General features: G+C 44.5%; 1 protein-coding gene across 1 annotated transcript; it reads left to right on the top strand.

Moving 5' to 3' along the window:
* The first annotated feature begins 4,337 nt into the window (after positions 1 to 4,337).
* LOC121031057 (C-X-C chemokine receptor type 2) lies at positions 4,338 to 7,507 on the top strand. Its single transcript, XM_040476220.1, has 2 exons — positions 4,338 to 4,423; positions 5,640 to 7,507. Exon 2 carries the CDS (start codon positions 5,649 to 5,651, stop codon positions 6,720 to 6,722), a length of 1,074 nt encoding a protein of 357 aa, XP_040332154.1. The 5' UTR covers positions 4,338 to 4,423; positions 5,640 to 5,648; the 3' UTR covers positions 6,723 to 7,507.
* Positions 7,508 to 23,156: the final 15,649 nt, after the last annotated feature.

Here is a 23,156-nt window from a genome sequence, read left to right as displayed (position 1 = left end):
AGCAGGCTCCAGGCTCTGAGCTGTCAGCACAGAGCCCGACACAGGGCTCAAACTCAGGAACTGTGAGATCATGACCTGAGCCGAAATCAAGAGTCAGACGCTTAACTGACTGAGCCACCCGGGTGCCCCAAGGAAGGCCAGTATTTGAACGATGGTCTGTCTGACTCCAAAGCAGAGCTTTCTGGGTCGTTCGTGAGGATTTTTGAATTCATTCCAGAGTGTGTTCTCAGACGGGTTCTTACGTGCTTACTTTTCAACGTTTATTTATTTTTGGGACAGAGAGAGACAGAGCATGAACGGGGGAGGGGCAGAGAGAGAGGGAGACACAGAATCGGAAACAGGCTCCAGGCTCTGAGCCATCAGCCCAGAGCCCGACGCGGGGCTCGAACTCACGGACCGCGAGATCGTGACCTGGCTGAAGTCGGACGCTTAACCGACTGCGCCACCCAGGCGCCCCGCGTGCTTACTTTTCAAGGTTCCTCTTTGGCTTCTGCCAGAGTTTGGCAGGCAGGGCTAGGAGGTCTGCACCTGCCCAGGTCATACCTCTGTTAAGTCCTCTGTTACCCTGACTGTCGCAGCCTGGACCCTGTGATTCGCTGACATTCCTCCCCTCTCCTTTCATTCCAGATCACTTTTGTTTTCCAGAACTCTTTCAGTTGGTCATCATTTTGGTTGCAAGCAACGGAAAACTCAGCCTGAACTGGTCTGAACAATAAAGAGAATTTATTGGCTCACGGAACGGAAAAGTACCAAGGGAAGATTGCCTCTGGGTGTGGTTTGTTCAGGACGCTGGCTCCAATTCTCTCAGTTCTGTCTTCCTTTGTGTGTTAGGTTTTGTCTTTGGACGGGTTTGCCGTTCATGACGGTAAAATGGCATCCAGCCATAACAATACCACATCCTTGCTTTTCCACAGTCACCAAACAGCCATCCTGAACTTGGCTCTGCGTGGTTCATCTTAGGTTACATATGTACCCTGCGCCTGGCACTGTGGCAATGGGGGTGATCACTGGAGAGAGGGGAGAATCCTCTCCTCCACCTCCCTTGCCTTTATTCTGGTCCCCAGGTCCAAGCGGGTCCTTCTGCAGGAATGTAAAGAGATGCTGACACTGACATCAAAGCTGACATAGGGACGGAATAGGTATACTTACAGCCATATTGTGCTGTTCACAGGCTCTCGCCTAGAAGCTTTCATTTTTAGAACGGAGTGGCGAGAAGAGGCCCCCGCACTTTGCCAGAGGACTGGCATTCAGGCTACACATGTCACAACAGTCTTTGTGGTACTGGATGTTCTGCACAGAATAGAAAGACGCTTTCCCATTAGGAACATTATAGATCCGCTGAAGAGGGAGCAGTTCTAAGCAGGAAGGTGCGGTACAGCAGATATGTTGGGTGGGCAGATTGCCGGAACATTTTCAAGTGGATAACATTTTATTCCAAGCTCATCTATGTGTGCCTTTCCCCTCCTTCAGTGCAATGCTCTTTCCTTTCTTTCCTTCCACGAAAGGGAACTTCTTTTAAATTTTTTTTTTCAACGTTTATTTATTTTTGGGACAGAGAGAGACAGAGCATGAATGGGCGAGGGGCAGAGAGAGAGGGAGACACAGAATCGGAAACAGGCTCCAGGCTCTGAGCCATCAGCCCAGAGCCCGACGCGGGGCTCGAACTCACAGACCGTGAGATCGTGACCTGGTTGAAGTCGGACGCTTAACCGACTGCGCCACCCAGGCGCCCCAAGGGGACTTCTTTTAATTAAAAAAATTAAAAAGAAATTAAAATACAACTCATTGGCAAGTTCGCGAACATACAGCGTATACAATGTGCTCTTGGCTTCAGGAGTAGATTCTCATGATTCATCGCTTACGTACAACACCCAGCGCTCATCCCAACAGGTGCCCTCCTCAGTGCCCATCATCCATTTCCCCTGCCCGCCCCCCCCCCATCAACCCTCAGTTTGTTCTCTGATTTTAAGAGTCTCTTATGGTTTGCCTCCCTCTCTGCTTGAAACTATTTTTCCCCCTCCCCCCATGGTCTTCTGTTAAGTTTCTTAAATTCCACATATGAGTGAAAACATATGATATGTCTTTCTCTGCCTGACTTCTTTCACTTAGCGTAATACCCTCCGGTTCCATCCATGTTGTTGCAAATGGCAAGAATTTATTCTTTCTCACTGGCAGGTAGTATTCCATGGTATATATAAGCCACATCTTCTTTATCTATTCATCAGTTAATGGCCATTTGGGCTCTTTCCATAATTTGGCTATGGTTGATAGCACTGCTATAAACAGTGGGGTACACGTGCCCCTATGAATCAGCACTCCTGTATCCTTTGGATACATTCCTAGTAGTGCAATTTCTGGGTTGTAGGTTAATTCTATTTTTAATTTTTGAGGAACCTCCACACTGTTTTCCAGAGCGGCTGCACCAGTTTGCATTCCCACCAGCAGTGCAAAAGAGATCCTCTTTCTCCGCATCCTCGCCAACGTCTGTCATTGTCTGAGTTGTTAATTTTGGCCATCCTGACAGGTGTGAGGTGGTATCTCAGTGTGGTTTTGATGTGTATTTCCCTGGTGAGGAGTGATGTGGAGCATCTTCTAATGTGTCTGTTGGCCATCTAGACGTTTAACTCTTGTCCTCCGGATCAGCTTCCCCCTGGAGACCTAAGCTACCAGTGTTGCTACCCCTACACTCATCCAGAGGACTGCTTGTCTTTTGCTTCTTGGGCTTGAGGATGGACCAGCCCCTTCCCCTCCATACCTCAGTCACTCATTGGTTTAGATGGGAATGCTGTACTGACTGGACTGAGGGCGTAAGAAAAGCAGAAGGGAGTTTTATACAAAGAGTATAAATACAATAGGTATTCACTGGGGCTGCTCCTGCCCTGGTCTTTCTCACTGGTCCCTTGCAAGAACTTCCCCATCCCGCAACTGCCGCCCCCTTGTGGCAAACACTCTCTTCCCCCCTGTGGCCTCAGCTTGCACTTGAGGATGCGTGGGCGGTTTGCAGACAGGCCCCAGACAGTCTGTTCTCTTGTGTGTTACCAGTCACTGTTTACTGCCCCAGGATTACTTTTCCCCTAGATGATTAATAGTGGAATGTCTATTCCCTTCAGGGACTACCCCATCTTCCAGTGCTTTCTGATCGAGGTATCAGATCAGGATAGTAAGGCATGAGTGAAAGCATGGGTGGCCCCAGGACAATTATCTCCTTATACTTCCTGCTACCGTTCGTGAATGATAAGAGCACCCAGGAGGAGTGCCAGTGGCAGAATTGTAGGCACTGGGGGCATGATTAATTGGCACTTATGGTAGGGGGTAGATTTTATGCTTGAACAGGTTGGTGCTGTGAACCATAGAGGATGATTGGGAGAACACAATCCCAGACAGACCAGCCTGGCTGTGTGGAAGTGAAGCTTTCAGGCACACCTTATATATGACTGTGTGGCCGAAAGCAATAGACGCTCTGAATCATGGTGGTGATCCGATCCATGAATCACAGGAGGTATGTCTCATTTTTTCTACAACCATCAATTGAGCACCTGCTTTGTTCCCTGGTAGAGGATCAGAAGGTGGGTCAGAGAGGGTCTTTATTCTCTAGGAGCTCACGGTCTCCTGGGGGAAGGCTGACTTGTAAACCTATCATTACAATACGGTAGGATTCATGTTGTATCAGAGAAGTGGTTACAGTACCAGAAGAATGAAGCCAGGGGACAGACATTAGCTGCTGGGAGCAGCTGAGGCAGGTTGCAAGAAGTCACCCTTCATTCTGGGAGAGAAGCAAGTTGACGTTAACTCCAACCCCTCTGTTCAGGGATTGCCCCAGGTCCAGTGGTCTCCCTGTGGTCCAGCCAGACTGCAGGAGTGCCCACCACTCCCCCCAACCCCGTCCCTGCCCCACCCCCCGCCTCAGGCTATTCCAATCATCCAATTGTGGATAGTGATTGCCCCCCACCCCCGCCAGGCCCTCCTAAGTGGGGGGCTCCTACAAGGCTCACCTACAGTGGGGTCCTGAAGTCTCTGTCAGAAGCAAAGTCCTCTCCCCTTTATTCATACCCAAGCAAGTTGGAAGCTTTCAAAGGTGATCTGCTAGGGAATTTAAGGGATCAACAAATGGAAACAAACTCCAGAAAAGGAAGAAAATAAAAATAGTCATCCATGTGGAGAATTCAGATAGTGGACCCTTGACTCTATCTTCATGTCTGGTACCCCTGCGTGGACATACAGATCCTGGAAGTCTCTAACGCCCTGTGGTCCCTTGACTTCATCTGTTCTCCAAATACGGTTGTGGGCAGGGCTCAGAGAGGAGGTGTGCTAGGAAGAGGCTTGTCTATTTCCCTTTATTCATCAAGTTTCCTCTAACTGTTAAGTCACTCTGATCTGTGAGTTCCAGGCTCTTACAGTTGGACACACCTTGCCAGTGCCTCAGGTAGGAAGCAACCTCTACTGCCAGGACTTTCTTTGGGGAGGGAGATTTAGTTTGATTGTGTTTTACAAAATGCATCCATTTCTGTGGGACCTGAAGATTTGTGCTCACTTGGCTTCTTGCCTGTTCCCTTGTGACTGTGTATTCAGTTCTGACCTCATACGTGCTTGTAGGTGGTAACAAGGGGGCCACGGTCTTGTCACCTCCTCCTTTCACACCTCCCCCTTTTTGGGGGGGAAGAGGCTTGCTTTGCCCTAAAATGTTGTCTTCTGTAAAAAAAAAGACGGATTGGCAAGGGGAGAACCTCCTAAAGTGTGTGGATCTGAATGAATTTCTAGAACCTCAGGCTTGGAAGCAGCTCAGGGGTTAAATACGCTGCCCGCTTCAAGTTTGCAGATGACAAAACTGAAATCTATAAAGGTAAAATCACCCACTCAAGGTCACACAGCTTATTAATGATAAATCAGGATGGAATGAAGACTGGATAGCAGGTATTCTTATTTCTTGGTAATTTTCCAAAGGTTTTCAGACTGTTTTCTGGAGAGCTTGGGAGTTTTGGGGGAACCATCTTAGCAGGTGTCTGGGTAGAGATGGAGCCCCCCCTCCTTCCCAGCAGCTGACTTTAAAAATAAAATGTTTAAAAATGATTATTTATTCTTGAGGGAGAGAGACAGACAGACAGAAAGAGGATGACCAAGGGAGGGACAGAAAGAGAGAGAGAGAGAGAGAGAGAGAGAGAGAGAGACAGAGACAGAATCCAAAGCTCTTCCAGGCTCTGAGCTGTCAGCACAGAGCCTGATGTGGGGCTCGAATTCACAAACCGTGAGATCATGACCTGAGCCGAAGTCAGATGCTTAACCGACTGAGCCACCCAGGCGCCCCGCAGCAGATGACCTTTGATCGGTTTTACACATTGGTCTTCTGGTATGATTTTGCTTCAGCAAAATGTTTCCCAATTTAGGAAGATAATTGAAAACTGCTGATGGTTCTGCGGATATTTAGGGAGTGATATGAGGGAACAAGATGGGGACTTCTCTCAAATGCTGATGCTGTGAAACTGACCTCTAAAGAAGTCTAAAATAGGGGCAAAGGAAGGGATCTCCTGTTGCCAAACCAACAGAAAAGCAAAAAATATTTGAATAACTTTTCTCACATCCTTGATGAGTGATTTTATTTTGAGTTACTAAATCACATTTCTTTCTTTCTATCTTTCAACTAGAAAGATTCCATGATTGTCTTAATGGAAAATATTGGGAATGACACTGATTGGTGGGAGTTGATGGACGAGTTTGAAAATTTCACTGGCACACCACCCACAGAAGAATATAGTCCCTGTAGGATAGAGATTGAAACACTCAACAAATATACCGTAGTGGTCATCTATGCCCTGGTCTTCATGCTGAGCCTGCTGGGAAACTCCCTGGTGATACTGGTTGTCTTATACAGTCAGGTCAGCCGATCCGTCACTGATGTCTATCTGCTGAACCTGGCCATAGCTGACTTGCTCTTCGCCCTGACCTTACCTATCTGGGCTGCCTCCAAGGCAAAGGGCTGGATCTTTGGCACAGCCCTTTGCAAGGTGGTCTCTTTTCTGAAGGAAGTCAATTTCTACAGTGGTATTTTACTACTGGCCTGCATCAGTGTGGACCGCTACCTGGCCATTGTCCATGCCACACGCACGCTGACTCGGAAGCGGCACTGGGTCAAGTTCATATGCTTAGGCATCTGGGCCCTGTCCTTGCTCTTGGCCCTGCCCATCTTCATATTCCGTGAGGCCATCGAGCCCCCCTATTCCAGCCCAGTCTGCTATGAGGACATGGGTGCCAATACTACAAAATGGCGGATGGTGATGCGGGTCCTGCCCCAGACCTTTGGCTTCCTCCTGCCTTTGATGGTCATGCTATTTTGCTATGGACTCACCCTGCGCACGCTGTTTGAGGCCCACATGGGGCAGAAACACCGGGCCATGAGGGTCATCTTTGCTGTCGTGCTCATCTTCCTGCTCTGCTGGCTGCCCTACAACCTGGTCCTGATCGCAGACACCCTCATGAGGCTCCAGGCAATCAAAGAGACCTGTGAGCGCCGCAATGACATTGGCCGGGCCCTGGATGCCACCGAGATTCTGGGCTTCTTCCACAGCTGCCTCAATCCCATCATCTACGCCTTCATTGGCCAGAAGTTTCGCCATGGACTCATCAAGATCATGGCCATCCATGGCCTCATCAGCAAAGAGCACTTGTCCAAGGACAGCAGGCCTTCCTTTGTTGGCTCTTCTTCAGGGAACACTTCTACTACCTTCTAGGCCCCTGCCCCTGTTGCAGCCCCTCGGGGCTCCTCCCTTGCCATCAGCACCCCATTCTAAGCCTCACACCCACTGGCTGTCCACAGTCTCTATGTCAAGGCAGCCCCGTTGTGGTTACAGGAAGTTACTGGGGTCACGTCCTTATCAGACCCTCCTTGTATGGTTGAGAAAGCCTGCCCTGCTGCCCCTCCCCTTACTGTAGTTGCTATGTCAGCTGCTAGAGCTCAGTCCATCCTACCACTGAGCCCATAGCACCCTGTCCCCTGAGACACTTAAAGACATTTAACAGACATTCTTTTAAGTGACTACAGAAAGTTCCCACCATTGGGAGCCATTAGTGGCAAACAGCATTGGTTGCTGCCCCAACTCTCTCTTTCTTGCCTGTCAGCAAAGTCCAGTTCCCTTGAGAGAGGCCAAAAAGGACAGGTACTCCTTTCTAAGACTCCTTTTTGCTAGGAGTGGCCTTATCATTCACTTCTGACTAATAAGATTTAAGGGCATTAGTGTGCTGGTCAACCACTGTCCTGGGGAAAAAAAAGTCCTGATTTGTAGCATTTGCCAAGTTGCCTGGTGTAAATGCTCCACTGTGGCGATGTCAGGGGTGGTGGTGTTTAGTAACCAGCTCACAAAAATCTAGGAAATGTAATGATCTGCTTTCACAAGCAGGTACAAACTGGCTTCAGTGCACCATTGCTTAAGAGGAAGTCTGCCGGGACTGGAGGACTCCTGGGAAGTACTCCTGATTGAACAAAGAAAGAGAGGGGCACCTGGGCCACCTCAGTTAAGCATTTGACTTTTGATTTGGCCTCAAGTAATGATCCCAGGGTATGCCGGGCTCATGTCATGGATTATTCGGTTAAGAAATGATCCCAAGGTCATGGGATCAAGCCTCATGTTGGGCTCTGCGCTGAGTGTGGAGCTTGCTTAAGATTCTCTCTTTCTCTGTCTCTGCCCTTCTCCCCCACTCACACACACTCTCCTTCTAAAATAAAATGAAAACAATTTAAAAAAAGAATAAAGACACACACACACACACACACACACATCCTTGGTTCTTGCCTTTAAATATGGTTGTAGGATATGATGTGACAAAAAGTCAAAAAGTGTGCCCAACATACTTAAGCAGATGAAGGCAATGGATAAAGAAGACCTAGAATAAAGAGTCCAGAAAGAAACCTAAGTCAGCATAAATGGTCAAATGGTTTTCGATAAGGGCACCAAGACTCTTCAATGGGGAAGGGATAGTCTTTCAACAAATGATGCTGGGAAAACTAGATACCTACATGCACAAGAATGAACTTGATCTCTTTCCTTACACCTCATACAGAAGTTAATTCAAAATGAATCAAAGACCTAATAACAAAAGCTGAAACTATAAAACTTTTGGAAGAAAACATAAAGGAAAAGCTTCATTTGGTTTGAGGTTGGGGGTGGAGAGATGTTCAGAGATGGGGTTTAGATCAAGGTTGAGATTGGAATCAGGGATGAGGTTGGAGTTGGAGGTGATGTGGTGGGGAGCCAGGGATGGGGTGGCAGCTTGGAACAAGGCAGAAGATCAGAGAAGGATGAAAATTAAGGATGGGGGAAATCCAGAACAGGGAGAAATCGGGGATGAGATTGAGGGAGGTTCAGATGGGCTTGGGAGCAGGTACAGAATGAGGTGTAGGAATGGGATGAGTGTGGGGGGTGTGTGGTGAGTCTCAGGGAGAGAAGTCAGAACTGGAGTGAATGCTCAGGGGCTACTAGTGTAGTCCAATTAGTGGTTGGAGCAAAAAGACATCCTTGGGAGAGTGACCATTTTCTGGGGATCATTGTCTACAATGCTTTTCTGGGGGCCAGGATGGAGGTGACTTGGCCTATCCAGCTGGGGTTCTCCAAGGCGGTTGATGAGAAAGGAGTTAGGGCCCAAGCCCTAGGGGATAGATTTGGTGCAGAGAGAAGCCAGACGAATGCAGAAACCCAGGGAGGAAGGCTGGATACTGGGCATGGGAACCTCCCTTTCCTCTCCTTCCCTCCCTCCCTCCCTCGCTCCCTCCCTCCCTCCCCTAATGCCCTTCTGCCTTCTCCTCCTGCCTGATTAAATGCTTATCGTCCTTCATTCTCTGCTATTCCAAAGACCGCTCCATCAGGGCTTTAGTAAGTAAATATGGATCCATATTGGGCCTGAGAAAATACAAATGACTAATACATATCTGAAAACATGCCTGGCCTCGCTAGCAACCTGGGAAATGGGAATCAAACAGTAATAAAATAATTTGGAAGTGTCTTAAATAGGAACGGATATACAGTGGACTCTCCAACAACACTGGTTTGAATTGTATGCGTCCACTTATATGAGGATTTTAAAAAATAAATACAATACTATAAATGTATTTTCCTCCTGATTTAAAAAAATTTTTAAATACAATCCACATGAGGCTCACACTCATGATCCTAAGAGTAAGAGTCCCATGCTCTACTGACTGAGCAAGACAGGCACCCCTTCATGATTTTGTTTTTTAATGTTTATTTATTTATTTTGAGAGAGAGAGAGAGAGAGAAAGAGTGAAGGCAAGTGGGGGAGGGCCAGACAGAGAAGGAGAGAGAGAATCCCAAGTAGGCTCCACACTGTCAATGCAGAGCTCGATGCGGGGCTCAATCTCACAAACCGTGAGATCATGACCTGAGCTGGAATCAAGAGTCGGACGCTTAACCGACTGAGCCACCCAGGCACCCCCTCCATGATTTTCTTAATAACATTTTCTCTAGTTTATTTTATTGTAAGAATACAATATGTAATACATATAACATACAAAATATGTGTTAATCTACTATTTATGTTATTGGTAAGGCTTCCAGTCAACAGTACGCTGTTAGCAGTTAAGATTTTGGGGAGTCAAAAGTTGCATATAGATTTTTGAGTGCAAGGTGTGGGGGTGGGGTCAGTGTCCCTAACCCTGTGTCGTCTAAGGGGCAACTGTACTCAGAACTCCTTCCAAACAAGGGCAACATTGTTCAATTAGATTTCCAATGCAGTGTAATTCTCTGGGTATAGCTCAAGACATAAATAATTTGCATTTCAGATCTGTAGCAATGTCAGATGTGGGTACTAAAATAACACAGTATGCTGAAATATCAAAAACCAGTGTTTAAACCACTAGGTAGGATAAGGATTAGATACCTGGTCAAGGTCAGGGAGATGGTTCGCCTCAGAAAGGGCTTAGTGTCCAGGGTGAGGCTGGGATCAGAGACGGGGTGCATCTTAGGAGGGGACTGGGGTGTCAGAGATGCTAGAGAGCCAGGGATGGGGCTAGGTTAGGGTTGAGGGGAACATCAGGATAGAGTGGGGGACAGGGATTGGGATGTGAATGTATGTTCTGCTCGATGCTTGCTAATTTTAAGTTTTGAAAATTTGTCTTGGGGGCACCTGGCTGGCTCAGTGGGAAGAGCATGTGACTCTTGATCTCAGGGTCATGAGTTCAAGTCCCACATTGGGTGTAGAGATTACTAAAAATGAACGAATGAATGAATGAACTTAAATAAATAAAGAATATCAAGTTTAAAAAAAAATAAAGAGAATTTGTTTTGTAGGCTTGGTTAAAATTTTCCAGCCTCCATGTAATTATGTTGAAATACACTATTTTTCCCTACCCTAGTTACACTTCTGACCAACCATGGCCCCATCGCCATCCCTTGCCTCAGTTCAGTGGCCCGTTCTTACCAGTTCCAGCAAAAACATTAATTGATAGTCTGGGTTTTATTCGAAAGGGGTTTAAGATGACCCCTTTCTGTGCAACTTGCATTCGAACTAGCATCTTTCAGAGGCTGAAAATTCTCGTAGATGCAGTCAAAATAAAAGGGCTGCCTCCTCTTTGGTCTAAGAGTCTTCGTGAGATGTGTCTTTTCTTTCTTTTTTTTTAATTAAAAAATTTTTTTTAAGTTTATTATTTTTGAGAGAGAGAGAGAGAGAGAGAGAGAGAGAGAGAGAGACAAAGCACGAGCGGGGGAGGGGCAGAGAATCCGAAACAGGCTCCAGGATCTGAGCTGTCAGGACAGAGCCCGACTCAGGGCTTGAAACCCAAAGCTGTGAGATCATGACCTGAGCTGAAGTCGGACGCTCAACCAACTGAGCTACTCAGGTGCCCCCTGAGATGTGTCTTTTCTGAGGTGACCACTAACCAAGAAATCATGATGGACTACAGCCTTTTGCTGCAGAGGTTGGAGAGGCCAAAGATCTGCGGGTTTGTCCCTTCTAGAAAATCCTAAGTGGCTAACACCTATGTTCTTAACACTGTTGTTTGTATCCATCCTGGTATTCTGAGTTTAAACTCAAGATCCCTCTTCCAACCTTGAGGGTAAACATGAATTAAAGAATTAGAAATATATAAAATAAACAGAACATGTTTCAGACTTTCTAAAATTAGTTTTTTAAGAAATAAAAGTATTTCATGTACATTGTTTCAAAAAAGTGAAATAGCTTTATAAAGCTTATAATGAACATTAACAGCAACCCTCCTACACTACTCCTTGCAGGGAAAGGCAACAACTTTCAACTTTCATAGCTGTGTCATTTAATGGTGCTGTACATATTTCTTTTTTTAAAATTTTTATTCATTTATTTTGAGGCAGGGAGGGGCAGAGAGAGAGGGAGAGAGAGGATCCCAAGCAGGCTCTGCTCTGGCAGCACAGAGCCCAACTTGGGGCTCGAACTCACAAACCGTGACATCATGACCTGAGCCAAAGTCAAGAGTTGGTCACTTAACCGAATGAGCCACTCAGGCACCCCAATAGTGATATCCATGTATCTGAATATCATGCTTATTCAGCTGGTTCTTGATTCCTGTCCCCTGCACACCCTCCCCCCCCCCCCCCCCAGTTTTAGATATCATTTATTGACCTTCTCCTTTGGCTTCTGAGGATTTAACACTTTTTCAAACTCTGTCCAGCATTTACCACTGTCCAAGCAAACATAAATACTGTCTCTCCCAGTCTCCCAGGAAAGATAATCACACTTTCCGGTTAAACCAACATTCAATGTTTTTGCTATAATGACTATGTAAAAAATTATTCATAGTTGGGTACAATGTTTACATTTTCTTTCTTTGTACAAGTTCTATTTTCTCTGGAATTAACAATAGGATTTTCCATTACTTTTTATTACATCATTCTCAAATGTCTCCCTCAATACATCAATATTCATCAGATAATCTATATATATATATTTCCTTCTTGGAGACTTCATTCATGGGGCCCTTCATAGTCCTGTTTTCGATCTGGACAGGTTAACTCTCCAGGGCCTGCCTTTTTTTTTTTTTTTTTGCCCCCTAAATGGTTTTAACTACATTTCCAGATAGATTTTAGAGTCTGATAGCCAATTTCTACAAAATTATCCTACTGGGATTTTGATATGGATTATTTTGAATCTGCAGATCAATTTGGAGAAAGTTGATATCTTAACAATATTGAGTTTTCCAATCCATAGCGTGGTATCTTTCTCCAGTTTTTTATGTCTTTTCTTTAAAAAAAATTTTTTTTAATGTTTATTTATTTTTCAGAGAGAGAGAGAGAGAGAAAGTGTGTGTGTGTGTGTGTGTGTGTGTGTGTGTGAGCAGAGGAGGGGCAGAAAGATATGGAGACACAGAATCCAAAGCACAGAGCTGTCAGCACAGAGCCCAATGAGGGGTTTGAACTCACAAGTGGTGAGATCATGACCTAAGCAGAAGTCAGCCGCTTAACTGAGCCACTCAGGTGCCCCCGTTTCTTTCTTTCTTTCTTTCTTTCTTTCTTTCTTTCTTTCTTTTTTTTTTTAATATTTGTTTGTTTCTTTATTTGAGAGAGACAGAGAGTGTGAGCAGGGGAGGGGCAGAGAGAGAGGGAGAGAGAGTCCCAAGCAGCCTCCGCTCTTAGTATGGAGCTGGAATCAGGGCTTGATCCCATGACCCTGGGATCGTGACCTGAGCTGAAATCAAGAGTCAGATGCTTAACTGATCCACCCAGGTGCCCCAACCAGTTTTTTTTTTTTTTTTTATGTATTTCCTAATTTACCTATGCAATGTTCTATAGTTTTCAGTACATAGATCTTGTACCTATTTTGTTAAATTTGTCACTAGGTATTTTGTGGTTATTTTGATGCTTTTATAAATGGTATTCAAATTTTTTTCCAGTTTCTTTTTCTTACCAGTATATAGAAATATAACTGCATTATGTAACTTGACCTTGTATCCTGGGACTTCAGTAAATTCTCTTATTAGTTTTAGTGGCTTTATTTTTTTAAAGATTCTTTTGGATTTTATAGGCACATAATCACGTCATCTGAGAATAAAGACAGTTTTATTTCTTCGTTTTATTATTTATTTATTTATTTATTTTTAATTTTTTTTTTCTAACGTTTATTTATTTTTGAGACGGAGAGAGACAGAGCATGAACAGGGGAGGGGCAGAGAGAGAGGGAGACCCAGAATCTGAAACAGGCTCCAGGCTCTGAGCTGTCAGCACAGAGCCCGATGCAGGGCTCGAACTCACGGACCGCGAGATCATGACCTGAGCCGAAGTCGCACGCTTAACCAACCGAGCCACCCAGGCGCCCCTATTTCTTCGTTTTAAAAATTTCTTTTAGTGGGGCACCTGGGTGGCTCAGTTGGTTGAGCAACCAACATCAGCTCAGGCCATGATCTCATGGTTTGTGAGTTCGAGCCCCTCGTGGGGCTTGCTTCTGTCAGTGCAGAATCCACTTCAGATCTTCTGTTCTTCTCTCTCTCTGTCCCTCCCCCTCTCCCGCTCTCACTCTCAAAAGTAAATAAAGTGTTAAAAAATTTTTAAATAAACAAATAAAATAAAATGTCTTTTATTCATTTTTCTTGCCTTAATTCATTGTCTAGGACCTCCAATATGATGCCGAAGAGAAGTTGTGAGAGTGGACATTCTTGCCCTGTTCCCAGTCTTAGGGGTAAAGCATTCAACCTTTCTCTATTAAATGTGATGTTAAGTGACGATTTTTCACAGAGGATCTTTATCAGGTTGAGGAAGTTCCTTTCATGAATGGGTGTTAAATCTTCCTCTTTCTTTGAGCGCATGGCTCTGGTGCTTTAATGCTTACTATAACTACTGCTTTGTGACCAAGGGCAGATTTCTCAGCTTTCTTCTAATACCTTGTAAAATGTGTATAAGAACAATGCTCAGCTAAAATCTATGAGGATTAAATTAAATGAGCACACAGACACCAATATAGCATTTAGAAGAATGCCTAGCATACAATAGGTACTATATAAATGTCATCTATCGTCATTATTTTGGTTTATCCTTTATTTTGCTAGATTAGTGGGTCTTGATAAGGAAGGATATAAGGGAAATAACTTTTTGAAGATCTTGAATTTCCAAAAAAGCTTTTATTCAGCTCCTGCACTTCACTGGTATTTAGGCTGAGTATTGAATTCTAGGTTGCAATTCATTTTCCTTCAGAATTTTTCAGGCTCTTAGTTTCATCTAGCTTCTAGGGTTGCTGTTGACACTGCTCGTGCTATTCTGATTCTTGACCTGTTGTATGAGACTGACTTTTCTCTTAGAAAGTTTTAGAATATTCTCTTTATGTTCTTAGTGTTATTTTAAATTTATTTTTAATTTTTATTTTAGAGAGAGAGAGCGAGAGAGCATGATGAAGGGAGAGACGTAGAGAGGGGGAGAGAGAGAGAGGGAATCTCAAGCAGGCTTCCTGCCCAATGTGGAGCCCAATGTGGGGCTCAATCCCACAATGCTGGGATCACGACCTGAGCTAAATCAAGAGTCAAGCTCAACTGACTGAGCCACCCAGGCACCCCAATCTTAGTTATAGAATGCACAATGATGTGTCTTGGTGGGAGCTCTTTTCTCATTCATTTTGCTGGTGAATCTGTTTAATCTAGAAACTCAGATTCTGTGAAATTTTCTTGTAGTATTTATTTGGTACTTTTCTACCATTCATTTTCTCTATTCTCTTCTTTCTGGGATTCCTTTTACTTGTGTGTTGAATTCCCCAAGGTTGCTTCTCTAATATATATTTTTAAATCACTCTTTGTTTTTCAATGTCTTCATCTTTCCACATCCCATTGACGTTACCCTTAACTTTATCTTCCAGCCTGTTAATTGGCATTTAAAATTTCTGATCATATTTTAAATTTCTAATAGGCTTTTTTCCTGTTCCTTGAGGTTCCCTTTTAGAGCACCTCTTTCTTGCCTCACTAATGCAATATTTCCTCTTATCTTTCTGAGGTTACTATGGTTTTTGTGAAGATTTCTTTAGCTCCCTTCATTGTCTTTGTGTCTTTTCTTCTGGTCCAATAACATCTACTTTTTGATTTCTATTAAAAAATATCTCATATATTCTTTCACATTTTCTTTGTTCTTTACCTTGTGGGATTATACCTTTAGTGTCATTTTTAGTGGATTTTAAAAAACATAATTTATTGTCAAATTGGTTTCCATTCAACACCCAGTGCTCATCCCAACAGGTGCCCTCCTCAATGGCCATCACCCACTTTCCCCTCCCCCCCCATAAACCCTCTGTTTGTTCTCAATATTTAAGAGTCTCTTATGGTTTGGCTCTCTCTCTGTCTCTCTCTGTAACTTTTTTTTCCCCCTTCCCCCCCCCATGGTCTTCTGTTAAGTTTCTCAAGATCCACATATGAGTGAAATTTAGTGGATTTTAGAGAGGGAGAAGAGATAAAAACATTCCTTCAATCTTGAACTTTTTTAGATAAAACTCTCCTGGATTTAAAAAATATACTTATTGTTTTTATTTTATTTTATTAAAAAATTTTTAATGTTTATTTATTTTTGAGACAGACAGAGCGTGAGTGGGGGAGGGGCAGAGATAGAGGGAGACACAGAATCAGAAGCAGGCTCCGGGCTCCGAGCTGTCAACACACAGCTTGACATGGAGCTTGAACCTTCGAACTGTGAGATCGTGACCTGAATTGAAGTCGGACGCTTTGCCGACTGACCCACCCAAGCGCCCCCCAAAATATGCTTATTATAAAGGCACATTCAGATGCTCTGTTATCTTCAGTCCCTCAGGTATAAATTCTCCCAACTGTTATGTTGGCTGAGTGTTGATGGTAGAGGTATTAATTCTATGGAATGTTGATTGTGAGCTCATATGTTGAAGAGCATTTTGTTTCATGGGCATCTTGCATATGTTTTGGATTATGAAGAAGTCTACCCAGGGGAAGTGTCATGGCTATCTTTACTGGAGCTCTACTGGGTCACATGGTTCACAGCATTTGTTGTTGTTGTTGTTGTTTTTCTTAGTCCTGGGTTTCCACACCATTTCAAAGGGCAGATTTGTGTCCTAACCAATTTGTCACTCAGGGTTGGGATTTGGGACTGTCCCCCAGGTGGCTCTCTTTTCCCTATGGCCTAGGGAAGGTAGTTCACTTACAGGACACGTCTCAGAGCTAACTGGTATTTTTCTATCTCCAGACAAGCGTGGGCCAACTCTTTCCTGGTTCTTAGCCTTTTTCTGGGAAACCAGTTCCAGTTCCCTGCTGCGGGGTCTGTAAACCTACTGTAGACCTTCTGTTGTCACTATTCCCATCATTAAGATACATGACCAGTTCTAGCATCCTTCTGGGTTCCTGTGGTTTTAGGTCCTTCGTAATAAGTCCAAACCTCTTTATGTTCCTCTTCTCTCTCTCTTTCTCTCCTTTTGCTTTTGATCTCAGATATTTACTTAAAAACTTAAAAATACATGTTATCTAACACTTCTCTGTAGATTGTGTGTGTGTGTGTGTGTGGTTGTTGTTGTTTCCCATGCCTCCTCAGCCCAACATCATGATGATGGGATATCAGTAAAAATTGAAATATCTCATGAAATAAAAACAAAGTTTCCCTTCCTGTACTCTACTTCTTCTTTTCAATGAAGATAAGCATTGCTAAAACCTTCTTCCAATACATTTTAAATGTCAACCTGGAAGACACATTGACCAGATTTCTAGTTAACTCACAGTGTGATGTTTATGTGTGTGTTGGAGGTACATGGCACTGGGTTATCCCAGAATTATCACCCTCTTCTTTTAGCCAGGTTCAGATTGGGGGTGTGGGAGAAGTAAGATATAAAGGTAAGTAGGAAGGTGCTTGTGAAGAAATCCAGTCATTTCCAACATTGTATTGCCCAACAGAAATGTGAGGCCACATCCGTACCTCTTTTGGTTCCCATGTTGTAAACAAGGCTATCTTCCTGAAAGGGTTGGCTTTGCTCCAACTTTGAAAGTGTTGAGGGTGGAGGGAGATTAAGGATGCAGTGCAGGGCTCCCCACTTTGACAGTGTACTGTGCACTCCTCTTAGCTGGGATCCTGATGATACTTAGCATGTACTATGCCCTGTGCACATTGATTGAGGTGTTCTAGAAAACATACATTTGTAAGTTAGGATCAAATAACCAGTTATTGGATTATGTATCAAATGCCTACTATGCACCTAACTTTGTGTTAGTTCCTTAAGACAAGGGCACATACTATAGAAATGAAACTTAGGGGACAAAGGAAACTTGTGAATGGAGGATATGTGAAGAGTTATGAAATTTCCTGTCGCATCATGGTGGCCAGAACAAAGAGATCTAGCTGGGGGTCCTATTGTACTACAAGCGGACTATGAAGATTTGGGAAAATGCTTCTAATTAAATAAAAGAGAGAGAAAAGAAAGATTTAGCAGCTGTGTGACCTTGAATATTCACGTAAACTTTCTGAACCTCAGTTTCCTCTTCATTGAATAGAAGTTTGATTAGGGAAGCTCCCTTCCAGTTCTAAGAGGTGATCTAAATCTAAGAGTCTACTGAGAAGTACACATGCATCTATATTTGTGCATATGTATAGCTCCATGTAAACTTGATAAGAAACTTTTATCTTTGCTCAGATCATGATCCTTAGTGATTGATTAGGTACTTCACAGAAGGCCACTTTGTGCTTTCCAGGCAGATGCTGACTAGGCCTAACATGAAGGGTTCCAGAGAGGCCTCCCTTCTCTCCCTTGCCTCTTCCCTCCTTTCTCCCTCCTTCCCTTCCAATATCTCCTTTTCTCATCTATCAGCAATTAATTCCTTTGGGTTAGGCAGGTCATCTGGAAAAAGGGAAAATGCTCCTGGGTGAGGGAAATACTTGTCTTTCAGTCATTAAGCCTAGAACAAAAATGGGTGGAATCGTTCCCTTGCACAGAAGACTCTCTCCTTCTGAGCCTCCAAGGTCATGAGAGACTTGCATGCTGTGATCTGACATGTCAGCTTAGCCTGCCACTAACAGATGTGTCTGCTAATTGAAAACCTACTCTGTGCCAGGCACTGCGAAAAGCACTTCTTACATTCATTATTTCATTTAATGCTCGCCGAGACCTTATGTTAGGAAGTATTACTATCCCCATTTTACAGATGAGAGAAATAAGGCCCAAGGAGATTAAGTACCTCGCTCAAGGTAACACAGCAACAGAGAAGTGACAAAACTGGAGGTTAAATCAAGGACTAAGTGCTTTCAGGGTCTGAGCTCTCAACTGCTCATGGTAGGTGGAGAAGCACTATGGTAGAGCAAGAGCCATGTGGGGTTTTCAGTCAGGCTCGGTCTCGGTCTATCCTGACTTCTTTAATCCTGAGCAAGTAACTTAACTTGTCTGAACTCCTGTCTCCTTGAAGGGATGATAGCATGAGATGCTTGGCAATATATGGCAGACTCTTGGAATAGACCAGGGCCTTGACAAATGGCAGGCATTATTATCATAGCAGAGCCTTGGAAGGGTGACTCAGTTGAAGAGCTGGCAAGTATCCTGAAACCTAACTTTAATGGCAGTGCTTCCTGCATGATGTTACAGGGGTTGGGGGCTAATAGGAGAGAGTTGGTATACGTTACTTTCAAAGGCATCAGGCCACTCTGAGATGAAAGGGGAGCTTGGAAAGGGGATCAATTGTCTTGCTTCATGTTCCTACAACCATTTTTTTTTCTCTTCTCCTGAATCATTCCCATTAGCATCTAAGCTCCCTTCTTATAATAACCATCCCTTCACCCCACATCCCTGTCAGCTACGGTCCTATTTCTCTGCTCCACTTTGCAGCTAAGGTCTGAGTCTTATGGCTCAAGGGATGCTTCAAACCCATGAAGGGAGATGAGGGACATTGAGCAGAGTCTCAGTTGGAACCTGACCTGGGCCATTCTGGGGGTTCACGTAAGCCTGAGCACACCTGAAAGGAACAAGAGGTCAGGGGCTTTTTAGGAAGTGAGCTCATTTCTATAGGACTAGAGTAAAGTCCATGGGCCTGCAGAGGGTAATGAGTCAGAACTGGGGGCAATGGGAGTGGGTGTTGTGGTTAAGACCATGGACTCTGGCCCATGGATTCTCACCTGTCAGGGAGACGGGGCTGGGAGAGAAAATGAAAAACACTGGGAGATTTTGCCAGTGCAAGCAACATGCTCAGGGAGACTGGGCCTGTTCTTTCTAGGTGGCCAGGCTGGAATTGGCAGAGGAATGAGGGCCAGCTTGACGAAAAGGCCAAGGGGCTTCAAAGGGGCAGGTGGGAGGCAGTCCCAGAGAGGTTCCCTGAGGTGACAAATCACACTTGCCCACTGGGTGTCTACATACAGGTTGTAAGCAAAGAAAGAGCTCAAGAAAGAAATGGCGGGCAGATTTCCGGGACCACCAGTAGCAGAGGAGGGCCTTACTTCTCCACATATCTCACTTCCTCCTTCTTAAAGATCTATTCTCCCTGGTCTCCTGCTTTCCTTCTGCATGTTCGTCTTCTTTTCAGTCTCTTTGGAAGGCTCCTCTTCCTCTCCCAGACTCTTAAATGCTGACATTCTTCCAGATCCAGTTGTTCCCCCTTCCCTTCTCTTTATCTATTATCATCTTTCCCTGGGTGATGTGATCTACCCCTGTGGCTTTAATGATCTGCCACCTCTGTGAAAATGATCTTCAAAAATGTGTTTCTAGGGTAGCCATTTTTCCTGGGCTTCCCGAACTAAATTTTCCAAAGCACATCGACATGCCTACTTGGACCCTCACCATAAATCCAAAATGAAAGCTGGCGTCTTCGCTCCAAAACCTGCTTCCTTCAGGCTGTTTGTCCAAGCTACGGGTGGGAGAAAACTTTTTGACCCATTCCCTCTTTTTCGCTTCCTCACTCCTATCCTTGATGGCCGAGTCCTGTTGTCTTGCCCTTAAAGGTCTCTTAAACTCCACCCACATTGTCCTTACTTTGCCCAGACTTTCACCATTTCTGCTATAGCCTACTGACTGGACTCCTGCCTGAGCCTCTAGATCTCTGGGTCCATTCACACACTACTCATGGAACAGTCTGATTTCATTATTTATCAACCAAAAGCTTTCCCAGAGCTTCTATTTCTTGTGGGATAAAGCTCCAACATTTTGGCACAGCACTCAAGGCCTCCTGAGGTTTGGACTTGCCCAGTCTTATCTCTCTTATCCTCACATCTGTCATGACCTTTGCTTTGGCCAGACTGTTTTCCTTAAATTTCCCCTAATACATAATGCTGTCTGCTTTGGCCTAGATTTCTTTGCTTGTAAGTAACAGAAACTTGCTTTAAAGAGACCGAAGACTGAAAGGAATTTAGTGGAAGGGTCATCTGATGGAACCCAAGGGTGAGGAGGTCCTAGGAGGGACAAGAACAAGGAGGAGGAAGGTAACTCTTTTCTTGGGCTCTCTTTCTTTGGGGGCTACTGATTTTTCACCTCTACTTCATTTAACAAGTCTGTTTCACTCCTCTTTCTAGGCATACCAGCTTTCTCTACTTCTTCCTGCTCACAGCTACTCCATAAGTGAATTTATATCACCCTAAATCAATTGAAAATTCCAGGAAACATCCCAGGCTTCCATTTCCAGGCAAGCAACTCTTGTTGGCCCAGCTTTGGCCATGGAGGCAGCTTCTGGGCAGAACATACATAGCTTCATAAGGGAGGCTTGGATGATACCTTCAAAGAAGTCTCTAAACTCTCATTGCTGAGCTTTTGCATATACTATTCCCTTTCACTGGATGCCCTTCCTTGCATCTCCAGCTGTTAAATTCTACTCATATCTCAAAAGTTAGCTCAAAATTTAGACTGTTTTGAAAACCTCCCTACACATGGGGCGCCTGGGTGGCGCAGTCGGTTAAGCGTCCGACTTCAGCCAGGTCACGATCTTGCGGTCCGTGAGTTCGAGCCCCGCGTCAGGCTCTGGGCTGATGGCTCAGAGCCTGGAGCCTGTTTCCGATTCTGTGTCTCCCTCGCTCTCTGCCCCTCCCCCGTTCATGCTCTGTCTCTCTCTGTCCCAAAAATAAATAAAAACGTTGAAAACCTCCCTACACAGAGTTATGAGTCCCTCCATGTGTTCCCATAAAACTATTGTATATCTTGACTCGAATGCTTATTGCGTTTGGGTTATGTCAATTAATTTTCTCCGTCTTTCCTTTAGACCTTAAGATCTCAGGAGTAGACACTGAATCTTTTCACCTCTTTTTCTTTAGAGTCGGGGGAAGAGTGAGGCCTAAAATGGGGATAGATCACCTTTTAGACGAATGAAGAGAAAGGTGATTAATCTCCATCTACCGCATGTAGGGATTTTTCAGGGCAGGATTCAGGCATATGGTGGGAAAAGAGAAAATACCACACTGACTTATTCTAATGGCAGCATGTTCTTTCACTGTTCGTCAGAGTCCTACAAGTGTCAGCCCTGAGGAAGCTGCGTAATTTAGGATTAGTGTTCTGCAGGTTTACAGGGTTCTGACTTCCTCGATAAAAAGGGCCTGATCTGACTTATAAGCTGATACAAGAAAATGAATGGCTAAATGAAGAACAGGCTGGGTTGCAGAACACGTTTTAAAAATGTTACCACCTTCCTAGGACAGGCAAGTTGATAGTGGCTGTGTTCATTTTATATTAAAACTATAGCTGGGAACTCATTTGAACTTTATTATCAATGTTGCTGTGCATAAAGTTTAGCCCAAATTATGACTGACCTCTGTAAAGTTGGAGCAAAATTAAATATTTGAATAAAAATTAATAGCTAACATTTATCAGAGTTTACAATGCTCTATTACTGGGCTAAGTGCTTTTTTTAAATATGTTTTTTAAGAAGTTTATTTAGTTTGAGAGAGAGAGAGAGGGAGAGAGAGAGACAGAGAGAGAGAACACGCGTGCGCACGCGCACAAGCAGAGGCGAGGCAGAGAGAAGGAGAGACAGAATCCTAAGCAGGCTCCACGCCTTCAGCACGGAGACCGATGCAGGGCTCAGACTCAGGAACTGTGAGATCATGACCTGAGCGAAGATCAAGAGTCGGACGCTTAACTGACTGCACCACTCAGGTGCTCCTGAGCTAAGAACTTTAAAAAAATTTTTTAAAATTTTAATTCCAATTAGTTAACATACAGTGTTGTATTAGTTTTGGATGTACAATATAGTGATTCCATACATCATCTGGTGCTTATCATGACACGTGCATTCCTTAACCCCCATCACTAGTTCCCCCATCCCCTCTTGCTCCTCCCTCAGGTAACCATCAGTTTGTTCTCTATAATTAAGAATCTGTTCCCCGAGTGCCTGGGTGGCTTAGTCAGTTACAGCTCAGATCATGATTCTGCGGTTTGTGAGCTCGAGCCCCGCATCGGGCTCTGTGCTGGGGCTCGGTGCTGACAGCTTGGAGCCTGGAGCCTGTTTCAGAGTCTGTGGATCCCTGTCTCTCCGCTCCTCCACCACTCATGTGTTGTCTCTCAAAAATAAACTTAAAAAAAATCTGTTTCCTGGGTTGGTTCTCTCTCTTGTTTTTTATTCCCTTTGCTTGTTTGCTAAGTGCTTTAGATGTGTTCACTAACTACTCTGATCCTTAAAACTACCCTATGAGGCTGGTTTTATAATTAGTCCGTTTTGCAGAAGAGGAAGGCGAGGCACAAGAGTTTAACTAGAGTTGGGATGTGCTGTAGGGATCTGGCTCCGAAGCTAAACCTACTTACAGGTGGTAGACCCTGGGGCCAGACCCTTAAGTAGCTAAATCTACCACGTAAACCAGCTCCAAATGTTTACCTGCTTCTCACGATGGGTGGGAATACATGAAGAAGTGTCTAGGACAGCCCTCTAAGTCTCTAATTTTGGGTTTTCTTATCCCTTGAATCTTTATCTATAGGTGCTGGAAGAAAAAGGTCATGGGCACAATCTCATGAGTCTTGCTGTCAGTCCTATGCGAATTAGTTTCCCCAGCGACTTGACTGGAGGCTTCCTGGTCTAGTGAAGAGGGTAATGGATGGGGAATCTGGAGACCAGGGTCCAGCTCTGCCTCTGTCACTTGTAGTTCAAGACCTTCGGCAAGGGTCCATCTGCTCTCGGTCTTGAGTCACTCACCTGTCAAAAGGGGAGTTCAGACTGGAAGGGGATATTTTTAAGCTCCCTTCCAACCAGTCTAGATTTAGGTAAAGCAGTTCAGGGCCACCACTCGTAGATGGGCAGGTTTGACACT

The sequence above is a fragment of the Herpailurus yagouaroundi genome, unplaced genomic scaffold, assembly GCF_014898765.1.
Source record: "Herpailurus yagouaroundi ecotype Mexico unplaced genomic scaffold, PumYag 140, whole genome shotgun sequence".
In the NCBI taxonomy this organism is placed as follows: domain Eukaryota; kingdom Metazoa; phylum Chordata; class Mammalia; order Carnivora; family Felidae; genus Herpailurus; species Herpailurus yagouaroundi.
Note: the sequence above shows the minus strand (reverse complement) of the source record. Positions and strands in the feature narration are given on the sequence as shown.

What these genes read in the sequence shown, in the direction of transcription:
- LOC121031057 (XM_040476220.1), top strand. Translation starts at nt 5,649, where the DNA reads ATGATTGTCTTAATGGAAAATATTGGGAATGACACTGATTGGTGGGAG.